At 36.0% G+C, this 22,210-nt stretch overlaps 1 protein-coding gene across 1 annotated transcript; it reads right to left on the reverse strand.

Annotated features, from left to right (window-relative positions):
• Positions 1–3,467: 3,467 nt before the first annotated feature.
• Positions 3,468–12,828, reverse strand: LOC134278438 (inactive selenide, water dikinase-like protein). Its single transcript, XM_062760760.1, has 8 exons — positions 12,685–12,828; positions 12,349–12,589; positions 11,697–11,800; positions 10,799–10,948; positions 10,319–10,431; positions 5,477–5,667; positions 4,946–5,158; positions 3,468–4,194 (listed from the first exon to the last, which is right to left on the reverse strand). The coding sequence occupies exons 2-8, from the start codon at positions 12,368–12,370 to the stop codon at positions 4,010–4,012; spliced, it is 978 nt and encodes a 325-aa protein (XP_062616744.1). The 5' UTR covers positions 12,371–12,589; positions 12,685–12,828; the 3' UTR covers positions 3,468–4,009.
• Between the last annotated feature and the right edge of the window lie 9,382 nt (positions 12,829–22,210).

Here is a 22,210-nt window from a genome sequence, read left to right on the forward strand (position 1 = left end):
TATTACTATAAGACCGAAGTCTGGTGTGTGTCAGCTTAGTCAAGTTAAGATAGTGGACAACTTAGTTTCTCAGAAGTTCACTGAAAGCACTGTACATAGTGAGCACAATTTGAAAGTTACCAGATGTACATATTGATAAGAAAAACTTGACCACTAAACAGAATGAGATTTTTTCAGAAATTTTATGCAAATGGAGTCATGTGTTTTCCAGGAATGCGAACGACTTAGGCAAAACAGACTTGGTAGAGCACCGGATTGTATTAGAAGATGACCGACCCTTTAAGCAACCATACCGCAAGATTCCACCTGGAATGTATGATGAAATACGCCAACACATCAAGGATATGCTTTTAAGCCCATTTTCCTCCAACGTGGTACTTGTGCGAAAGAAGGACGGAAGCTTAAGATTTTGTATAGACTGAAAAGATGCATATATGCTTCCCAGATTTGATGATGTAGTTGACACCTTATCAGGATCCAAATTCTTTTCCAAACTTGACTTGCGATCTGGATACTGGCAAGTGGCCGTAGCTGAAGAAGACAAGCCAAAGACAGCATTCTCCGTTGGAAATTTAGGGTTTTACGAATGTAACCGCATGAGTTTTGGTCTTACCAATGCACCCGCCACATTCCAGCGACTGATGGAGAAATGTATGGGAGACATGTTATTGAAAGAATGCCTTATCTTTTTAGACGACATTTTGATTTTTTCGAAAACATTTGAAGATCACATCAGTAGATTAGAATCAGTCTTTGGAAAACTTTCAGAACATAATTTAAAACTTAAACCTTCTAAATGCGAATTTTTCAGATCATCAGTCACCTATTTAGGCCACGTCGTCGGAGAACACGGAATTTCGGCAGACCCAGAAAAGTTATCAGCAGTTAAAGAATGGAAAACACCAAAGAACATCAAAGAGCTGAGGCAGTTTTTAGGATTCTCAGGGTATTATCGTAGGTTTATTAAGAATTATTCTCAGATAGTCCAACCTCTAAATACAGGGGCACAGCACAGTAAGAAAATTTGAAGAACCAGCTAAGCTATCCATCAAACAGCATTTGAGACGATCAAAGATTTTTACCCAGCCACCAGTGTTAGCTTATGCAGACTACACCAAGCCATTCATTGTACACACAGATTCCAGCAGTCATGGAAGTGTTGTATCAGAGACAAGATGAGGTAGACAAGGTAATCGCCTATGCAAGCAGAGGGTTAAGACAGTGAGCGAAACTATCCTGCTCAAAAGAGTTTTTAGCGCTGAAGTGGGCCATTACAGACAAATTCCACGATTACTTGTATGGGAACCAATTTGAAGTCATTACCGACAACAATCCATTGACTTATGTACTATCCAAAGCAAAGTTAGATGCGACCAGTCATAGATGGGTTTCTGCTCTTGCCAATTACAACTTTAGTATTTCTTACCGTCCCGGAAAATTCAACTCGGATGCAGACGCTCTTTCCAGAAAATCTTATTTATTTTCAGAATCAGTAAAGGCCATTTGTAATTCAGTTTCTTTAGATATTTCAGCTGCAGAAACATTATCACAGAATTTTCCATCAGATGAAATTACAGCAACAGATATGTCAGACATAGACTGGAGGAAAGAACAAAGAGAAGATAAAACCATAGCCAGAGTCATAGAAATTTTAAAGCAGGGAGAGAAGGGTAGGAAAGAAACAACAACGGTTCAGAAATATTTAAGAGAGAGAAAGAAACTTCAGATTATTGATGATACTTTGTACAGAAATTCCTTTTTAGATCGAGAGAAAATTATTCAACTTTGTTTACCAGACCATTTTAAAGATGTAATTTTCATAGGAATCCACAAAGAAGTAGGACATCCAGGAATAGAGAAGACCATTTGGCTAGCAAAGCAGAGATTTTATTATCCATATAAATATCAAAAACCCAAGAACTGAAGACGGGTTACAGTGTCATTCATTAATTCTGCAAAAGTTATTTACAATTAAAGAAAAATATTGTATTCATTAACGGCAGAACACTTTGGCACATACATGTGGAACCATTGAAATCAACTCACATTTACCTGTAAAATCTAATGATACACCTGAGTAACCTTGTGACCTAGATTCAGATCTAATGTGATACTTGTTAGACCAAACTAAATACCCTATTGAGCTATCCAGCAAGCTATTGAAAACTTTACCACTATTTCGTAATTCGCTGTAAATTGCAATGAAAGCATCGATAACACAAATACTTCTTTGCGTAGTGGAGCGCAATCCCCATACGAGAAGCTTTTTTCTTTTTTTCCACATATCTTTTAAAACTTGAATGAAAAAAAAATATTAATAAAATTTAAAATAAAGAAATACAGAATTAAATGTGTGAAAGTTGATGTAAGCCATATAATTTTGAAAAATAGAGCTTTCATGAACTTTTAGAATTGAGAAATGTCTTTTCTCAGAGCGGGGGATTGACATCGCCTTGTGCTCTTTAAATCCCCTTCACCCAAAGATAGTTTGTGGCAAGTTTTGTTGAAATTACTTGAGAAGAAGTTGAAAATGTGAAAAGTTTAGACAGCCTTCAGCTCAGGTGAGCTAAAAAGCTTTTTACAAATATGTAAAAATCGTCTTATGTACCAGTGAAACAGAAAAATTAAAATTTATGTGGATGTATTCCAGGGCAGGGGTAATGCAGATTCTAAATTGTTCAAATCATGACCCCTTCGGGGTAGGGTGGGGTCACAAAAGGTATAACAAGGAAAAAGATCAGGGCCAAAATTATATAGGTGAGCATCATGACCCATGAGCCTCTTGTTACAATACTTATTTTTTGAAGGGGAGTCCCTTGCGTGGGGTAGTGGTTAGAGCCTCTGCTCTAGAGTAGGGAAGTAAGGAGTTGGTCCTTACATCGCGGGTTCAATTACCACTGGGGGATGTGGAGACCGGTCCTTCGGATGAAACCGAATAAACCGAGGTCCCATGTCACAGCAGGTTCTGGCATGAAAAAGATCCCTCCCTGCTCAATGGCCCCTAGTGCTAAGCACAGGACAAAATTTGCAGCTCTACACTGGCAAGTGGTGGCGTCTCCATACGAGTGAAAAATTCTTGTTGAGAGTGACGTTTAACAACATACAGATCAATCGAAGGGGGGCAAAATTTAATAAGGATGTAGATGTATGGAATAAAATTTTGGTGTGGCATTCTTCCTGAATTCAAAATATATAAATCAAGTTTGGCCCTGCATTTAAATGAAAGACTTGCAAACAACAAGAGAATGACATCTATTACATGTATTTGTTTACAGAAAGTTTTTGATAGACCTGAATTAGCTAGATTTATTTCCCGTTGGCCACCATATTGGAGGTCCGTTGAGCTAATTTTCCTTTTTTAGCATTAAACAATCAAGTTTATGCTCAAATGCTACGTGTTAAATCTTTTCTTTTTCCCAAAAAAAATAGAATAGCTATCAAAATAAATCATTAAAATCACATTCAAATACATTGATAACTTTTTTATTATGAATGAATTGAGAATGGTAATGAACAATTTCAATGATTTTTCACTTCACTCTTGTAAAAATCCTGAACTCTAAGTAATAAAATTTTCCACTGTTGAATCAACATCTGTTCTTTTTTCAAACAGCTTCATGAATTAGATCAGAATATTTACAAGAGTTCAAGTGACAATGACCAAGCTTAACCCTCCAGTTAGGTATAGCTTTATGTAATAGATTTTTTTTTTTCATTCATTTTCTTTAATTAATTACCGTCATGATTTACAAAATGAAAATTGTGAACTAAAGAAACAGTAACAAAGTCAACAATATATTTCAAACAAAATCTTTCAAAAAGAAAGAAAAAATTACTTTGTTTTCAAATCCCAACTAGAAAATATAAATTTTCTGACAATGTTTTGATAAATCTTGCTTTATGAACCTGTTTTTTCCCTTTTAACATTAATTAAACTTGGTTTACAAGAGAAACAATCTATTATCCAATTCAGTAAATTTTCAGCATTGGTCGTTTAGATTTTCGGAGACTACCACAGTTCCCCGTCCCTGTCCTTGGCCGGCACTTCTATCACGCGCGGTTTGTCGATAATTCTGGCTGTCCTATTGCCTTTCTCTACAATGCCTATAATCCAGGACTGGTAGCCCTCCTGTTTCTCGATGTCCTTACAGAATGCCGCGGCTTGTTCTCGGGGTAATGCCATTAATAATCCACCTGGAAATAAAATACCAACCATCAATCTTCTCTTGTCTGAATGTGTGTTGATGTGTCTGCACTAAAATCAATGCCAGAACAGCGAGAAAGCTACATTGATTGAAATCCAACACCTTCTGTTTTTTTTTTAGTCATTTAGACTGTGTTTTGCTTGATGAAATTACAGCATAAAAGCTAGAGCTATTTATTAGGATTTTCTTTTTCCTCTTTATTTTTAATTATCTGGTTAATGTTCTCTGAAAGCAATTACAAAGTGAAGTCAGAGCTCCTGTTATATACTGGCCCAAGGAAAATCTGTCTTCCAAGTATTAATCAAGATAAATGATTAAGCAATCTCTATACACCTTTCATATTTTCAATCTATATTTTTATGTAATTTAATGCTCGTTACTTTGAAGATCAATAAACTAATCAACTAATACATCCTGTCTGCATTGATTTTTTCTCAAGGTAAAGAGACATAACTCAAACACAAATAATATATGTGGTTTATGGAAGGTAATAGGTATGATTTTTAATGCAGGGAAATATGAATACATGTATTTAATGTACACAGAAAAAAAATAATTTGTATGTATAAAACAACTGATCAGATAAAAAAAAATAACATGTAAATTTTTTACTTTTTAAATTCACAGTCATTTTTCAAAATTATAAATTTTATGACACCAATATATTAAACCTCATTATTTTTTTTTTATATCAATGACTGATTAATACATATATCTAAGGTTTGGTATCAGATATGTACCTGAAGTTTCTGCCGAGTGTCCTTGGAGCAGCCCAAACATGTTTCCACAGGCCTTGCTGATGGAAGCCATCTTGGCGATGATAGGGAGGTTGTGGATAACAAAACTGACCTCATTCTTCTGAATCTTAGCCAGGTTCTTAGCGTGACCCAGTAACCCAAATCCTGTCACATCTGTAGCACCATGGGCATTGTACTTGTGCATCAAACGGGCACCTAATAAAGAAAGATGTCGTCTTTTTTTCTACATTAACGTAGCAACACCAACAAAGATGGGTGAATGAAGCAGACTGAATGCCTACATTCAGCAATGGCTGACTTACTAAGTTAATAGGGTATTTTTATTCAACTTGAGTACCAATGTCTGCCTTGGTTAAATGAACTAAAATCAACAAGGGTTGAATTGATAATTCTCTCCACACAGTATTCTACTACATAAATCAAAAGATTGTACAGAGTACCATATCAGAACATACACAAACTGTTCTTGACATACTTTAAGATAGATGAAGTCTGTATCAGGACAAACGTTACCTGTTCTATTGAGTCTTGACATGCTAAACATGGCTCTCTGGTACGCCTTCCTGACGTCGTCCTCTGTCACAACCAGCTTGACTCGGTTCCACCTCTCCGGTTGATCTAACCACTGGTAAGCATTGACAGCCACTTGTGTCCCCAGAGGCTTCGTAAGAACCAGGACGTCACCCACAACCGCATTGTCAGGCCTGAAATATACAACTCAAACTGAGTCCACAGACAACGACATTGTCAGGCCTGAAATAAACAACACTCTCTAAGTCCACAGACAACATTGTCTGGCCTGAAATAAACAACTCTCAGTAAGTCCACAGACAACGACATTGTCAGGCCTGAAATATTCAACTCTCACAAAGTCCACAGACAACGGCATTGTCAGGCCTGAAATATACAACACTCACTAATTCCACAGACAACAACATTGTAAGGCCTGAAATATACAACTCTCACTAAGTCCACAGACAACGGCATTGTCAGACCTGAAATATACAACACTCAGTAAGTCCATAGACAACGGCATTGTCAGGCCTGAAATAAACAACTCAAACTGAGTCCACAGACGACATTGTCAGGCCTAAAATATTCAACTCTCACAAAGTCCACAGACAACGGCATTGTCAGGCCTGAAATATACAACACTCACTAAGTCCACAGACAACAACATTGTCAGGCCTGAAATATACAACTCTCACTAAGTCCACAGACAACGGCATTGTCAGGCCTGAAATATACAACACTCAGTAAGTCCATAGACAACGGCATTGTCAGGCCTGAAATAAACAACTAAAACTGAGTCCACAGACGACATTGTCAGGCCTGAAATATACAACTCTCACAAAGTCCACAGACAACAGCATTGTCAGGCCTGAAATATACAACTCTCACTAAGTCCACAGACAACTGCATTGTCAGGCCTGAAATATACAACTCTCACTAAGTCCACAGACAACGACATTGTCAGGCCTGAAATAAACAACTCAAACTGAGTCCACAGACAACAGCATTGTCAGGCCTGAAATATACAACACTCACTAAGTCCATAGACAACAGCATTGTCAGGCCTGAAATATACAACACTCACTAAGTCCACAGACAACAACATTGTCAGGCCTGAAATATAAAACTCTCACTAAGTCCACAGACAACGACATTGTCAGGCCTGAAATAAACAACTCAAACTGAGTCCACAGACAACGACATTGTCAGGCCTGAAATAAACAACACTCACTAAGTCCATAGACAACGACATTGTCAGCCCTGAAATATACAACTCTCATTAAGTCCACAGACAACGGCATTGTCAGGCCTGAAATATTCAACTATCACTAAGTCCACAGACAACGGCATTGTCAGGCCTGAAATATACAACTCAAACTGAATCCACAGACAACGACATTGTCAGGCCTGAAATAAACAACACTCTCTAAGTCCACAGACAACATTGTCTGGACTGAAATAAACAACTCTCAGTAAGTCTACAGACAACGACATTGTCAGGCCTAAAATATTCAACTCTCACAAAGTCCACAGACAACGGCATTGTCAGGCCTGAAATATACAACACTCACTAAGTCCACAGACAACAACATTGTCAGGCCTGAAATATACAACTCTCACTAAGTCCACAGACAACGGCATTCTCAGGCCTGAAATATACAACACTCAGTAAGTCAATAGACAACGGCATTGTCAGGCCTGAAATAAACAACTCTCATTAAGTCCACAGACGACATTGTCAGGCCTGAAATATACAACTCTCACAAAGTCCACAGACAACAGCATTGTCAGGCCTGAAATATACAACTCTCACTAAGTCCACAGACAACGACATTGTCAGGCCTGAAATATACAACTCTCAATAAGTCCACAGACAACGACATTGTCAGGCCTGAAATAAACAACTCAAACTGAGTCCACAGACAACGGCATTGTCAGGCCTGAAATATACAACACTCACTAAGTCCACAGACAACGACATTGTCAGGCCTGAAATATACAACTGTACTAAGTCCACAGACAACGACATTGTCAGGCCTGAAATAAACAACTCAAACTGAGTCCACAGACAACGACATTGTCAGGCCTGAAATAAACAACACTCACTAAGTCCATAGACAACGACATTGTCCGCCCTGAAATATACAACTCTCATTAAGTCCACAGACAACAGCATTGTCAGGCCTGAAATATACAACTCTCACCAAGTCCACAGACAACGACATTGTCAGGCCTGAAATATACAACTCTCACAAAGTCCACAGACAACAGCATTGTCAGGCCTGAAATATACAACTCTCACTAAGTCCACAGACAACGACATTGTCAGGCCTGAAATATACAACTCTCAATAAGTCCACAGACAACGACATTGTCAGGCCTGAAATAAACAACTCAAACTGAGTCCACAGACAACGGCATTGTCAGGCCTGAAATATACAACACTCACCAAGTCCATAGACAACGGCATTGTCAGGCCTGAAATATACAACACTCACTAAGTCCACAGACAACGACATTGTCAGGCCTGAAATATACAACTGTACTAAGTCCACAGACAACGACATTGTCAGGCCTGAAATAAACAACTCAAACTGAGTCCACAGACAACGACATTGTCAGGCCTGAAATAAACAACACTCACTAAGTCCATAGACAACGACATTGTCAGCCCTGAAATATACAACTCTCATTAAGTCCACAGACAACGGCATTGTCAGGCCTGAAATATACAACTCTCACCAAGTCCACAGACAACGACATTGTCAGGCCTGAAATAAACAACTCAAACTGAGTCCACAGACAACGACATTGTCAGGCCTGAAATATACAACTCTCACTAAGTCCATAAACAACGACATTGTCAGGCCTGAAATATATAACACTCACTAAGTCCACAGACAACGGCATTGTCAGGCCTGAAATATACAACTGCACTAAGTCCACGGACAACTACATTGTCAGGCATAAAATATACAACTCTCACTAAGTCCACAAACAACAATGTCAGGCCTGAAATATACAACACTCATTAAGTCCATAGACAACTACATTGTCAGGCCTGAAATATACAACTCTCACTAAGTCCACAGACAACGACATTGTCAGGCCTGAAATATACAACTGTACTAAGTCCACAGACAACAGCATTGTCAGGCCTGAAATATACAACTCTCACTAAGTCCACAGACAACGGCATTCTCAGGCCTGAAATATACAACACTCACTAAGTCCACAGACAACGGCATTGTCAGGCCTGAAATATACAACTCTCACTAAGTCCACAGACAACGGCATTGTCAGGCCTGAAATATACAACACTCATTAAGTCCACAGACAACGGCATTGTCAGGCCTGAAATAAACAACTCAAACTGAGTCCACAGACAACCGTATTGTCAGGCCTGACATAAACATTCTACTATGATTATTGACAAGATCAAAGCAATGCCGCGGACATTATTCTCCAATAAATTTTACCTAAGAATGAAATACATATTTAGACCACATAGATGTTATGTCTTTTGCAATTTAAACACTGTATATTGCAGAAAATAGCTGATGAATGTAAGTTTCTAAATCTAAGCATGGCTGTTTCACTGTCCTCCCTACGCCATATTTAAACTCCGTGATTTTAGTGATATAGTGGTAAAATAGGAAATTGATTTTGTTATTGTATATTCAAAAAGTTTAATCTATATAAGCTATAAACAGATTTATAATTGATAAAAGGCTAATTTTAATACGACAAAAGCACAAATCGTCTGCATTTTATTCACAGTTAAACAAACAAAACACTCTTGTGCTAAATGGAACAGCATTAAAGCAGCATGGTGACCTAATTCGTTTCTCTATAAAGAAACAAGCTGTCGTATTTAAGAGATGCTAAAGTAGAATAGAAATAAATTCCTTGCTGTTGTGAATGATGCAGAATAACCTCATCAGTCTGGAAATGTTGTTTGAAAGATAAAAGCCTCGGCTTTTATCTTTCAAACAACATTTCTCGACCTCGGAGATTATTCTGCAACATTCACGATAACGTGGACTTTTATTTCTTAAACTCGCACTAAGTCCACAAACACCCGCTTTTCAGGCCTGAAATATACAAGTCTCATAAAATCCACATAAAACGGTATTGCCAGGCCTGCAGTAAACAAGTCTCAATAAGTTCACATACAGGACAATCTCTTTAATTACAAATATTTCGATTCTTACTCTCACCTTTGTTTAAATGACTTAAAAAAAATATAGTTTGTATAATCTTTCATCTACTAAAAAATCTTGGTCACAGCCCCCCTCCCCATATCTACAATACCTAAGGATGCTTTAATATAGATACTTCTGTGGATATGACTTAAATATATGGCTTTGCTTCAATTATTCTAGATTGTTCAAGATTTTTTTATTTGGGGGTGGGGGTCAGTTCTAAGTACTTTGATCAACCATTATCCATTAAGACCCTTCCTATTCCCCTGGGTCATTATAAGAACAATAAGAAAGATTAAGTCAGGAAGCTTCAACATATGTTTCTCTTCTGTCCAAGTGGTTCCTGAGAAGAATAATTTTGAATAACCCCACCTAAATTATGCTATTTCTAAATTATCTCCACTTGGAAGAGGTTCTGGCCCACCACTTGAACAAACTTGAATCCCCCTTTCCCAAAGGCACCCCGTGCAGAGTTTTGTTGACCAAATGATTTTGGAGAATAAGAAAGTGTAAAAAGTTGATAACCTTGACAAAGCCAACACAGAGAACAATGACAATAACTGAATTTTTTTTATCAGAAAAGCTCAGAAAAGTCTTTGGCTCAGATGAGCTAGAAAGGGTACCATTATCCACTTACATGATGAACTCATTAGACTGACAGACCGTGGTAGCCACGCCTCCAATGGTCATCCAGGGATTAATGACCGTCTGACCTCCGGTCACTGAACTGCCCGCTTCCTCGGTCAAGTCCTAAAATCCAGGTCAATCCAAGTAAACGTTAATTCAGGTGTCACAGTGAACACAGCATGTACATTAGAGAAGAGATAATTAAAATCTTCCTCTTTGTTTCAGAGCATCTTTTAGAGTGTTTATGTAATAAATCAGAATAAATGTATTTTAAAGTATACATGAACATTTACTTGATTTGAAGTTTATTAATAACTTTTTAAAACAATTAAAGTGTTCTATGCACTTCTTGGAAGTCTCCCTAGAATTTAAAAAGCTCTCTAATTTTTTCTGAGGGAAAGTGATGTCCCCAATAATTTTGGGGTCAGGATTGGTCCCTGACAACTGCATAAAATATAATTTACCTATGCCCTTTTTGTTATACATGTACCTTAAAACCTCGCATCATCATGGGTACCACAATGTCACGCTCTTTTTCTGTCATTTTGTTGCTAACACCAAGCAGCATCAACATGTTGTCAGTGTCTGTCACACCCATAGCATACAAATCACTCAGCACATTGGCACAAGCAATCTTACCCTGGCGATGTCATTATAACATTTATTTTAACAACGAGAGTTAATTAGTAAAGCTCATCATTACTTCATAGTTCTTGGTTATAAATTTATAAAATTAAAAAAAAAATCTGTTATCTTGTCACAAAAAATTAATTTTTTTTTAAAAATTGTATCTAAAATAAAATTCTTGCAGAATGTGTATACAGGTGTCTCATTATATCGCGGTACTTAATTATTTTGCATAAAACGTGTCATTTCTAATTTTTATTTTAACTTACATCAAATGATAATTATAATTTTAACTTGGTCTATTTTTAAAACAGGAAGTCTTATTTACCTCCTAAATTGGAGAGTCTCATTGTATCGTGGTATGGGAATACATGGAAACTTGTAAATGACACAGACCTCAAATTTTATTTTTGAATTTACGATGTAATTCTACATGAAAAAGTGAACAATTCTATAAACTAAAGACTTAAAAAGATGAACTTTATTATAATTTTTACGAAGTTATAATTCTAATGGTTTAAATATAATTAAAACCGGCCTGGAAATATGAAAATTTCGTTTTATTTTTTTTTTTAAACGGATGTTCCGTACTTCTTAATCATCAAAAAATAAAACATTCAGACAACATTCATATTGTCTATCAACAAAAAGAATATAGGCTATGTATCCACATTTTTGTGATATACCGCGATACAATGAAACCCGCGATATAATGGGAATCGAGTATACATCCCTTGCCCCCCCCCCTTTCCATTACAAACCATCATGTAAGGATCATCCACTAGTGGGTAAAAAAAATCTGTTGTTTGAACCAGAGACAGGCCACCGTGTCTCAGGGGAGTAACTGATGCATCCATACCAATGCCTCAAAAAAAGAATAAATAATTATTTTTTTGTGAACTCATACAAATATTTTAAATGTCACAATACTTTAAAACTCCCCAAGATGTTTATCAAAAAATAAAACACACACACACAAATACTTCAAAACTCCTTAAAACATGTTTATTAAAAAAAATAACACACACAAAATAGGCATAAGTTAAATCAAGTTGCTTTTATTTCTATTAAATTAAAAAAAAACCATAGAGGGAGAATCCAGGAATAAAACTGCATTATTCCGGAACCATTAATTGATAAATCACGTGACCATCTCAGGGCTCGAAAAGCCGCCATTTTCAGAACTTGAGAACCAAAAGGGTCTGATTGAAAGTTTACAAATCTTATCATTCCATTATTCTTTCACCACTTAAAAATCATAATTGCAATAAATATTATAACATTAATATAATTAAATCATTAACAGTGCTTGTCAACTCACTTATCAATGAAAACAGCTTTCGGAACTGACATTTTCCAGAACACTTTGTCGCTATATGAAAAGTTACATTTTAATTACTTTAATAAACTTACCAATTCTTGGTGCGGCCGCCATGTACTGGAATTGCGACTGCTCCGACTCTTGGGCATTGCTGTCCTGTTGGAGTCCCTCAAGAAGCTTCTCCAAGGCCTCCTGAGGGACTTTACACCCTCATCCCTTCAGGTCAGCAAATTTTGTGAGTCGGAAACTCGCATCCAGTTCGTGAGCGGCTGGATCAAACGGCCGTCGCAACGGAATTCCTTCCGTATTCTCCATTGTCAGTCGTCAACAAACCTGCAAATCAACACAATTAGTCATAGCATGTATTACATTTGGAGACAGATCTGCTTTGAATTGTTATTTAAATATTTTTGTGACTTGCAACCCACCTTCGTTACAGTAAATATGGCGACCTCCCCACGCGGCTAAATCCCTGTGAACAATGCCCGGATGATACGGTTCAAGAAAAGCTTTACGAGTGGCTGAAAAGTTCCTGACGTCATGCAGGGGAGCAGTAATTTTTTGGAAAAAGAAAATTTTGTCTCAAAGATATAACTGAACATCCACAGTATCTAGGAATTAAAATAACAAATTATTGATTTGATATTTACTCTAAATCAAAGTTTTATCACAGCAGATGGACCCTGATCGTATTGTGCACTATTTTTATTAAATCAATTAATTTATTTTATTATTTATTTTTTATTTATTTATAAACTTTTAGTTTGAACAAAAAAAAACATTTTAAAAAGGTCTACGTTTCCTCCCAGGGGGGGGGGGGGGGGCGTTATAATAACCTTTAGTACACTTAAGTTTAGTAGATTTCCCCCTATTTTAATTATTTAAACTTTCATTTTTTTAAAACATTAAAAAATTCTACGTTTCCCCGGGGACTTTTATAATGCCTTTAGTAGATTTTCAGATTTTCCCCTATTTTATTTATTTAAACTTTTATTTTTTAAAAACATTTTTACAAATGTATGTCTACGTTTCCCCGGGGGCCTTTATATTAACTGTAGGTTTTCCCCTATTTTCTTTTCTCTCTTTCTCAGTCCTTTGTTTTACTTTTTTTTTTATTTTTTACCTTTAGTATTGTTTGGCATGGTTATTGGTATTTTTATATTATTTTATTTTGATGCATACATGTATATTATTTTCATATTTAGTGCAAGTATATTTATTTGCAAGAAAATTGAGGAAATAAATGTAGAAAGTCAGTCTTTGATTAAACCTTTATTTCCTGAACTGTTAAACAAATTAACAATCGTCAAAATCAATCTGTGAGACTTTGGTATATTGGATATGATAATTTCTGTCTAGAAAATTGAAATTATGAACCTTGGCCTAATATACAATATATATACGATAAAAGTTATTTTAACATTTTAGATGGAAATAATCATAAATTATCCAATGTTCCGAAATCTCACAGAACATGCAATAACGACATTTTGTGTTGACTGCAGAGCAGAGCGGCACTTCGTCAGAAATACCTGACGTTTTCCAGTACTAGTGATATACTCGCTTGATTAGAATTGTCGTCTGAATTGCTGAAAATTCACTTCAAGCGAGTTTATCGCCTGTAAAGACGACTTTCAATTTTTTTTTAAAATATACAGATTAGTTAAAGAATGTGTCTAGAATTAGAGAGTGAAAGGTAGTTGATTGATCAATGCTGGAAAGTGGAGATATTCTCCCAAAATGCGAAAAAAAATCTTGCGCCGCGTAAAGTGACATGTATAAAAGCAGATTTTGTTCAAAATCTTATACGTGAAAAGATGAAAACACTTGCTGTGGCCTTCAACTCGACATTTAGATACGGTATATAGACGACATATTGTCAATTAACAATGGTTATTTCCATTCTTATGTCGATACGATATCCCGGTGATCATGAGCTTGAGATAAAAGTTACCACAAAGTTTAGCACATAGATCTGTTTCAAACAGAACAGAACATAAACGATGAGAAATAAGGTGAAAAGAATTTTTTTCCTGATATCTTGGATAAAGAAAATTTTAATTCACGTGCCCACTACATGCAACTGCAAACTCTCGCCATCGAATGTTTTCCGGTAATTTGACACTGTAAGAAAAATGCCTGCATATTTAATATACAATAAAGCGAAATTACTTAAATTAAGTGTTTTCTAAATATGGGAAAAGAGTATAAACAATATGAAGATGTCCATTTTTTCAAAGATGAACATTTTTTTTTTTTCAAATGAACGCTGAAAATCGTTTATCGAAACTCAATCAGTCTTAGTTCAGCATTTATTACGGTTCGCATATAATATGAAGATAAAAAAAAAAGTAAATAAAATTTATAGTTTTTAATTTTGTTTCTTGATAGACTCTTAATAATACAAAATAATTAACCAATTGCAATGACGTAATCATTTAATAAAATTTTCTATTCAATTTCAAAGATTAATGCGGGTATGTAATTCTAGAAACAAAAATAAATCTATTTTTTCTTAGTTTAATTTAAATTCTATTCATAGCAAAATAAATGAAAATACCTTTATTAAAAAACACACAGTGTCATTCTTTTTTTTTTTTTTTTGTTACAGGGAAAATTCGCAAATTACAATTTGGGGAGATAACTCCCGGGGACAGGTAGGTGATGAATTTCCCGCGGAGGGAACGCGATTTACCTGTCTCACATGGCATAATACCGCGATGTGATTATACCGCGACGGGGCGCGGGAAATACGGGATCCGCGTTGCCTGTACTGTAGCATCGGGGTGGGGGGCACCGCCCACCTTTTTCCCAACAGTTCTGTTACTATTGGAAATGTTCAGTGAAAGGTTGCCCCCCAACTCTATACTACAGGAAATTGATACAAGGGAAATGTATTGCTGAATAGGGAAAAAAGATGGTACTGAAAAAAGTTGCCCTCCCCGGGAGGCTCCCCCCACGAAGTAGGATTTACGAGTTTTGGCAATAATTTTCCCTTTTTATTTTGCTTGTCAAAGTAAGTAAAAAAAAATTCTCCGGCTGCCCCCCCCCCCCCCAATTTCAAAAACGATGCTAAGTGGTTGTTTCAATCGTCAACTTCCCTTGCTTATGCAGCAATATACTGTACCTTCATCACCTGTATACGGGGTTTTTATCTCTCATGCTGTTGATTATTCTGTACGGAAGAGCATGTTCTACGTGTGTAAAATTTCCAGAACGAGGTAAATTATTGTCAAACAAGTTGATGAAACAAGAATATCGGCTGTCTCATCAAAAGTCATCATTTCGTAAGTTGTATGGTCGATGCAATGACCTTGTCAGCAAATGTAATTTGTCACTGAGTCAAATGCTGACTGACATTTTTCATACTAATTGTTAAGCCATTATTTACACACTAAATTGACGACAGATTTTTCTGTTATTTCCCGACCATGACAAGGGGCACAGGGTGGGTGTGATCGGTCGGCAAGGGATGCTCACTCCCCCATGGCACCCAATCCCACCTCTGATGTTTTGGAGGTCCATGTTTGCTCTGCTCCTATTTTGTATTGTTTTATGGACTACTGAGCTTGACTGATCCCACCTCTAATGTTTTTAGAGGTCTGTTTCTGCTCTCGATTCTTTTTGATTTAATGATTTGTTTACTTTCATTACTGTTATTTTTCAGTTCTAGCTTTGGTTTGTGGTATTTATAAACGAAAACGGAATGAATTACTTGTAGTAATCTATCATTGGTCGTTATCTTCACCTTCTGTATAGAGGCATAAGTTGGTTTAGGCCACCTTTAAAATTTGATCGGTTGCCCTCTCCCGATCGACCAATTTAAAATGGCCCGCAAAACTTTTTCTACATTCCAGGACACAATATCTTTTCTTTTTATCACCCTTATATATATGTTGAAATTTTCTGGAAAAAGAATTCCCACCTATCTACCGACTAAATAATTTTACACTGAGTCGGGAGAGGGCAAGCAAATATTATTTGATTTTATAGATGGCCTTGTATAGGTTCATAAACTTATATAATATTAAGAAGTCGTCTCTATAAGATTCTTTTGATTACAATAAATTTTATCTTCAAAATGAAGGAGAATAAGGAAGTGAAAACGCGCTTCTTTAAGTTTGGCTGGTTTCAAGATGGTATACTTTGTGTATTGTGTTTTTCTATGTCTGTTTAAAACACTAAAAATAATAAAAATCACTGAAATTTTCACATTTTCGTTTATAGAAAGACATTTTGGATTCGAAGATTGTGCCTCGTTTCACATTTGTTTTTATTCAATATCTGCTACACTTTTCCTACCATCTAGCTTAAAAAAAAATGATTGAATAACGCCCCTATGCCTATGCCGTATAACATGCAGTACCCCCAAATAGGTCCTAAATTCATGTACCTGACTCTGGAAGTATGTGACAAGTTCTGGAAGAAGGATTTTGTAGGAAAAACGTAGTATCTTCAAACACAGTTCCAAGAGTTCACCAACCTTACTAAATGTCACGGACAGAGAGCAGTATACATGTAATTACCCAAAGGAAGAAAGTATAAGTTTAAAAATTTTGATTAAGTTATAGCATCTGCTTTATTTTCAGTGCGTATGAAGTACAGTTCAAGGTTCATCTTTGCATTTATTTACTTATTTGGCGATAAAAACTTTTGTCCTTTCAGGTTATAGTAGTGCACCATCTCGGGTAAATCAATAAATACGGTAAAACTCAACAGGAAAGACTTCAAATAGGATTGTTGGGCAACAAAAACGACGCTGTTTTTAACCTCATCGAGCTATATATATAGTACAGAAAAAACCCTTGGACGAACTTATCTATAAACAAATTATGTTGTCTCGATTAAAAAAAACGTGTATATACTTGTCAGAAGTTTATCAATTGCAAATTTTCCTGTATTATAGGTAAGGTTGTCATTCCTATACAGTAAGTAATATAAATTTAAAAGATCTATAAACTATAAACATTTATGTATAAAGCTGTTAATGATGCACAGTATACTTATAGTAATAATTATAAACACCTTTAAAGTTCTATAAAGTCATTTGACACTTGTCCAATGCAGCATGCTATACTAGTATAATGAACAATACTAAGAACTACCATTTAATCGATCGCTGCCCTAGTTTTAACAAAAATAATAGTATTTTTAGATTTCGACGAGAAAGATTATGCACTGGTCAACATAAATGAATTGGCAATTTATTGTCTTTCTATTGTTTTATTATTATACCCCCGCCTGAAAAGCGGGAGGGTATTTAGTAATCGTTATGTCCGTCCGTCCGTATAGCTAGCTGTACGTCCTTCTGTCTGTTACGCTTTGGGGTACCCTTCTCTTATCCGCAACTCCTCTCATACCACTGAATGAAATTTGATGAAACTTTCACAGAATCTTTATTACATATTGCCATTGTGACCTATTTTACTTTTTGATCTGACACATATTTTGGGTTTCCCACAACACAACACTAGCTACCATTACATTCATATGGGAGGCGGGGTATCATTTAGTGAGCTTATTGCTCACAGTACCTCTAGTTTGTGTTTATTTCGAATACGGATTATTTTCCCTTTCAGTACGTCTCCCTCCTCGATAACACCTCTACGAAAAGCCCTGGAGGGACACTTTGATTAGTCCGAAAAATCTGACGTTTTCCTGGCTTTTTTACGATTTTGATATTTTATATGCCAGGAAACACTTTTCCTGGCATATAAAATATCAAAATCGTAAAAAAGGCTGTAAAACGTCAGATTTTTCGGACTAAAAAAAGTTAAATCTTATTTGAGATCTCGAATTGCACAATCCGTTCACACAGATTATCAATTCGTTCCCACGATTTAAAATTCGAGGTCTCGAATTACATAATTCATTTTCACTGGTTTCGTTTTCACACGGTACTCTTCCCAACGAAAGCCATGAAGGGACATGGAGATTTTCAAAATTGTATAAAAGTAAACCGAATTCTCGAATTATACAACCCGCTCTCTCGGATTGATACAACGAATTGCCATATTGGATTAACTCATGTCTTTCATAACATTTTTGTGCGTTCAGATTAAACATGTTAATAAAATAGCCAGTAAAGTAAGCAAATATATGTGCGCTAGTGAATCACACCCCACACGTGCTTCACTCCAAAGATCCAAGAAAATTATAGCCCCCTCCAAAAAACGCGGAAATCAAAGAAGGCAACAATTTTCCGCTTATTTCTCCATATCGTAAAACTCAATAACATATTTACATTCTGGACAATGTAATAAATACAGAGTGTTTCAACAAATATGTCTCGACTTTTGATGTCTATATACAAAAGTATACTTTCCCCATTAATCACGTCTTCAAAAGTCAGTTTGTCAGGTTTTTCTAAAGATGGAACAATGGATATTTTTTAATTAAATGAATTATATAATAATAATAATAATTTTTTATATAGCGCCTTATCTTATGTGAACTTTAAAGTTCTTTACATAGATATAACAATACAAATAATAAAAGAAAGACTAAAAACAATCTTACATATACCTATAAAAAAAATAAGAAATTCTGAAAAAAGTCACATGTTAAAACAGGCCATGCATATACGTTCGTATACACGTCACATTTCAAAGAAAGGCGTTTTTAAAAAGATATGTCTTTAAATCCCTTTTAAATATTTCCAATTTGTCAACTTATCTGAGCTCTTCTGGCACCGTACGTCTTTGATCAGACTCTAAGCACAACCAACTGGCTTGACGAAGCCGGAAGCTGAGTGAAGTGACCTGGCGGGTCTATATTCGCGAACTAGTTCTGAAAGATAAGTCGGTGCTAAACCATGAAGTGCCTTGAGATGAAGACATAGACACATAGTTTGTATTGCACTCTATATATGATAGGAAGCCAATGTAGCCCAACAAGTATGGACTGAATATGTTCACGCTTGCTTGTCCTGGAAGCCAGTCTAGCACCTGTGTTCTGGACCCTGTGCAATTTGCTGAGATATGCGCTATTGATGTTGAATAAGAGCCCATTTCCATGGTCAAATCATGATGTCACCAGAGAGTGGACTAGTGTATGTCCTTGCAACCGCATTGCATTGCTTTTCAGAAGATAGGATTTTATCGAAAAATGCACCAAGATTTCTGACATTCGGAACACTGTGAATGATGTTTTTTCCAAACGATAAGCTGAATTCAGTCAAAGTTTTAATGCGACTCTTAGGGGCAAATACAATAAGCTCAGTTTTATCCTTGTTTAATTTCAGCATGTTACTAGACATCCATGACTTGATTTCATTCAGACAGATGCTAACCGTGAAGTCGCATCTAACCAGGTCTCGGCTGGTTCTACTACTAGATAAACTTGCGTATCGCCGGTGTATACGTGGTACCTCATACATGACGCAGGCATATCTCGGTATGCGGACGGGAAAAATACAGTATATTTTTGGCCCCAATTCTGAACCTTGGGGCACATAGATATTTAATGGTACAGGATCGAAAATTTTGGAACCAATTGATATGCGTTCGTTCTTTGACTCATGTATGACTTGATCCACAAAAGAGTGTTCTCTGTAATACCAAAAGTGTGTGCCAGCCGTTTATACAAGATGCCATGGTCAATGGCTTCAAAAGCTGCAGACAGATCCAACATAACTAGAACTGCGGAACTGTTGTTGTCCAGCGCCGTAGCAATATCGTCATGAACACGAAGTAGGGCTGTCTCAGTGGAATGGTATTTCTTGAAAGCAGACTGAAGGTCATCATTAAAATGGTTTTGTTCTAGATGACGATCAATACGAATGGCGACGGCCCTTTTCAAAACCTTTGATATGAAAGGCAAGTTCAAGACAGGTCGATAATTTTTGGAACATTCTTTATCCAAACCTTGTTTTTTGAGCAATGTTTTCACAACTGCCTCCTTGAAACTCGATGAAACAGATCACTCAGATATCGATTTGTTGATGATATCGTTGATATGAGGCACCGATACTGAACTTTCACATTCTTTTGGTAAGTTTGTTGGTAAAGGGTCTAAACAGCATGATTTTGATGCAGAGTTTGACCAAATTCTCAAAACTTTCTCACAAGATGTAGGATCGAAAGTAACCAACGCATCGCCATAAAATGGTTTATCAAAAGCCATGGAAATAGTGTTGTCTCTACTTTCAGTCTCACTGACCAACACTTCTCGAATGTTGTTTATCTTGTTACTGAAAAATGATCCAAATTTGTTCGCTAATATGAAGATAAAGAACAATATTGTCATTACTGCATGATTTTTAGCTCTACTGGTCAGAAACCAGAAGAGCTTATGCGATAGTAATGCGTCCGTCGTCCGTTGAACGGTGTTGCCGTGGTTACTAGAAATAGAAATTTCTGTGAAAATCATTCAAAATGCTACTCCTCCTACAGTTTTGGTCTGATTTCAATATAACTTGGCACACAAGTAGACTACACTAAGGTACATAATTCTATATATCAGTTTTCGATTTCGACGAATGCTGTTGCCGTGGTTACTAAAAATAGAAATTTCTGTGAAAAACATTCAAAAATGCTTCTCCTCCTACAGTTTAAGTCTGATTTCAATATAACTTGGCACACAAGTAGAGTACACTAAGGTACATAATTCTATGTGTCGGTTTTTGATTTTGATGAACGTTGTTGCCGTGGTTACTAAAAATAGAAATTTCTGTGAAAAACATTCAAAATGCTACTCCTCCTACAGTTTTGGTCTGATTTCAATTTAACTTGGCACACAAGTAGAGTACACTAAGATACATAATTCTATACATCGGTTTTTGATTTCGGTGAACGGTGTTGCTGTTGTTACTTAAAATAGAAATTTCTTTAAAATACATTTTAAATACTACTCCTCCTACAGTTCTGGTCTGATTTTAATATAACTTGGCACACAAGTAGACTATACTAAGATACATAATTCTGTGTATCGGTTTTTTATTTTTGGTGAACAGTGTTGCCTTGGTTACTAGAAATAGAAATTTCTGTGAAATAATTTCAAAATATTACTCTTAATACAGTTTGAGTCTGATTATAATATAATTTGGCATGCAAGCAGACTACACTGAGATACATAATTATCATTTTTGTGTTTTTGATTTTGAAGATTTATGTTGCCATAGTACCGGTAATTTAAATTGAAAATTCTGTAAAATTTTATTAAATGCTTCTCCTACAGTTGTAGTCTTCTTGCAATCTTGCCTCAAAAAGAGATTTAATCAAGGATCATTATTCTATTTATTGCTTTTCTAAAGTTTTAAGTCCCAACTGCTACTTTTCTCTTTCTTTATTATAAGTACAAACCAGTAGAGCTACAGTCTCTACAGAGACTTCTGGTTATAGTCGTGTTCTTATTTTAATTTTCAAGCTCAGTATTCAAGCTCAAAGGGCCATTAAACAATACATATTATGAAGAAGAGCAAACATTGACCTCTAAAACATCAGAGGTGGGATCAAGTGTCACAAAGGAGTGAGCATCCCGGCCATCCCCTGCCGACCGGTCACACCTATCGTGTGCTCATTGACATGATCGGGAATTAACGGCGAAAATCGGTCGACAATCAGTGTGTAAACAATGGTCTAAATTGTATTTACAGAAAATTGTCAAAAGTTGCCAACACTAGTGCATACGATTTTGAAAAAAAGTACTCATATGAGACCCACATTTCTAGGAACCAGATATTTCAAATGATGTCAAATTTGATCCATACAGAACTTCAGAGACAAAATAAGGTTGCTCACTGAAAAAAGCGTCAAATTGAAAACTACTGTTTATGTCCAAACTTAAAAATGCAGGTCTTAAAGGGACATGGACACAGTTTCAGATAAAATATTTCAAATTTATTTCTCTGTTTTTTTTTGTGTTTTTTTTTTTTGTTTACAAACACTTAACTGAGGTATTTTTAATGATTATCAATCATTTGAATTTCAGGTGTCGAGATACAAGGCAAAAGAG

This window comes from Saccostrea cucullata, unplaced genomic scaffold, assembly GCF_032062105.1.
Source record: "Saccostrea cucullata isolate Sc308-1 unplaced genomic scaffold, CSIRO_AGI_Scuc_v1 ctg414, whole genome shotgun sequence".
NCBI lineage: Eukaryota > Metazoa > Mollusca > Bivalvia > Ostreida > Ostreidae > Saccostrea > Saccostrea cuccullata.

Excerpts from the sequence above, each read along its gene's own strand:
- LOC134278438 (XM_062760760.1), bottom strand. The coding sequence starts at position 12,370 with ATGGCGGCCGCACCAAGAATTG. Across the intron at positions 11,801-12,348 it reads GGCGGCCGCACCAAGAATTG|GCATTGGTATGGATGCATCA; the intron begins GTAAGTTTATTA and ends TCTTTTTTTGAG. Across the intron at positions 5,159-5,476 it reads GTCAAGACTCAATAGAACAG|GTGCCCGTTTGATGCACAAG; the intron begins GTAACGTTTGTC and ends TTTCTTTATTAG.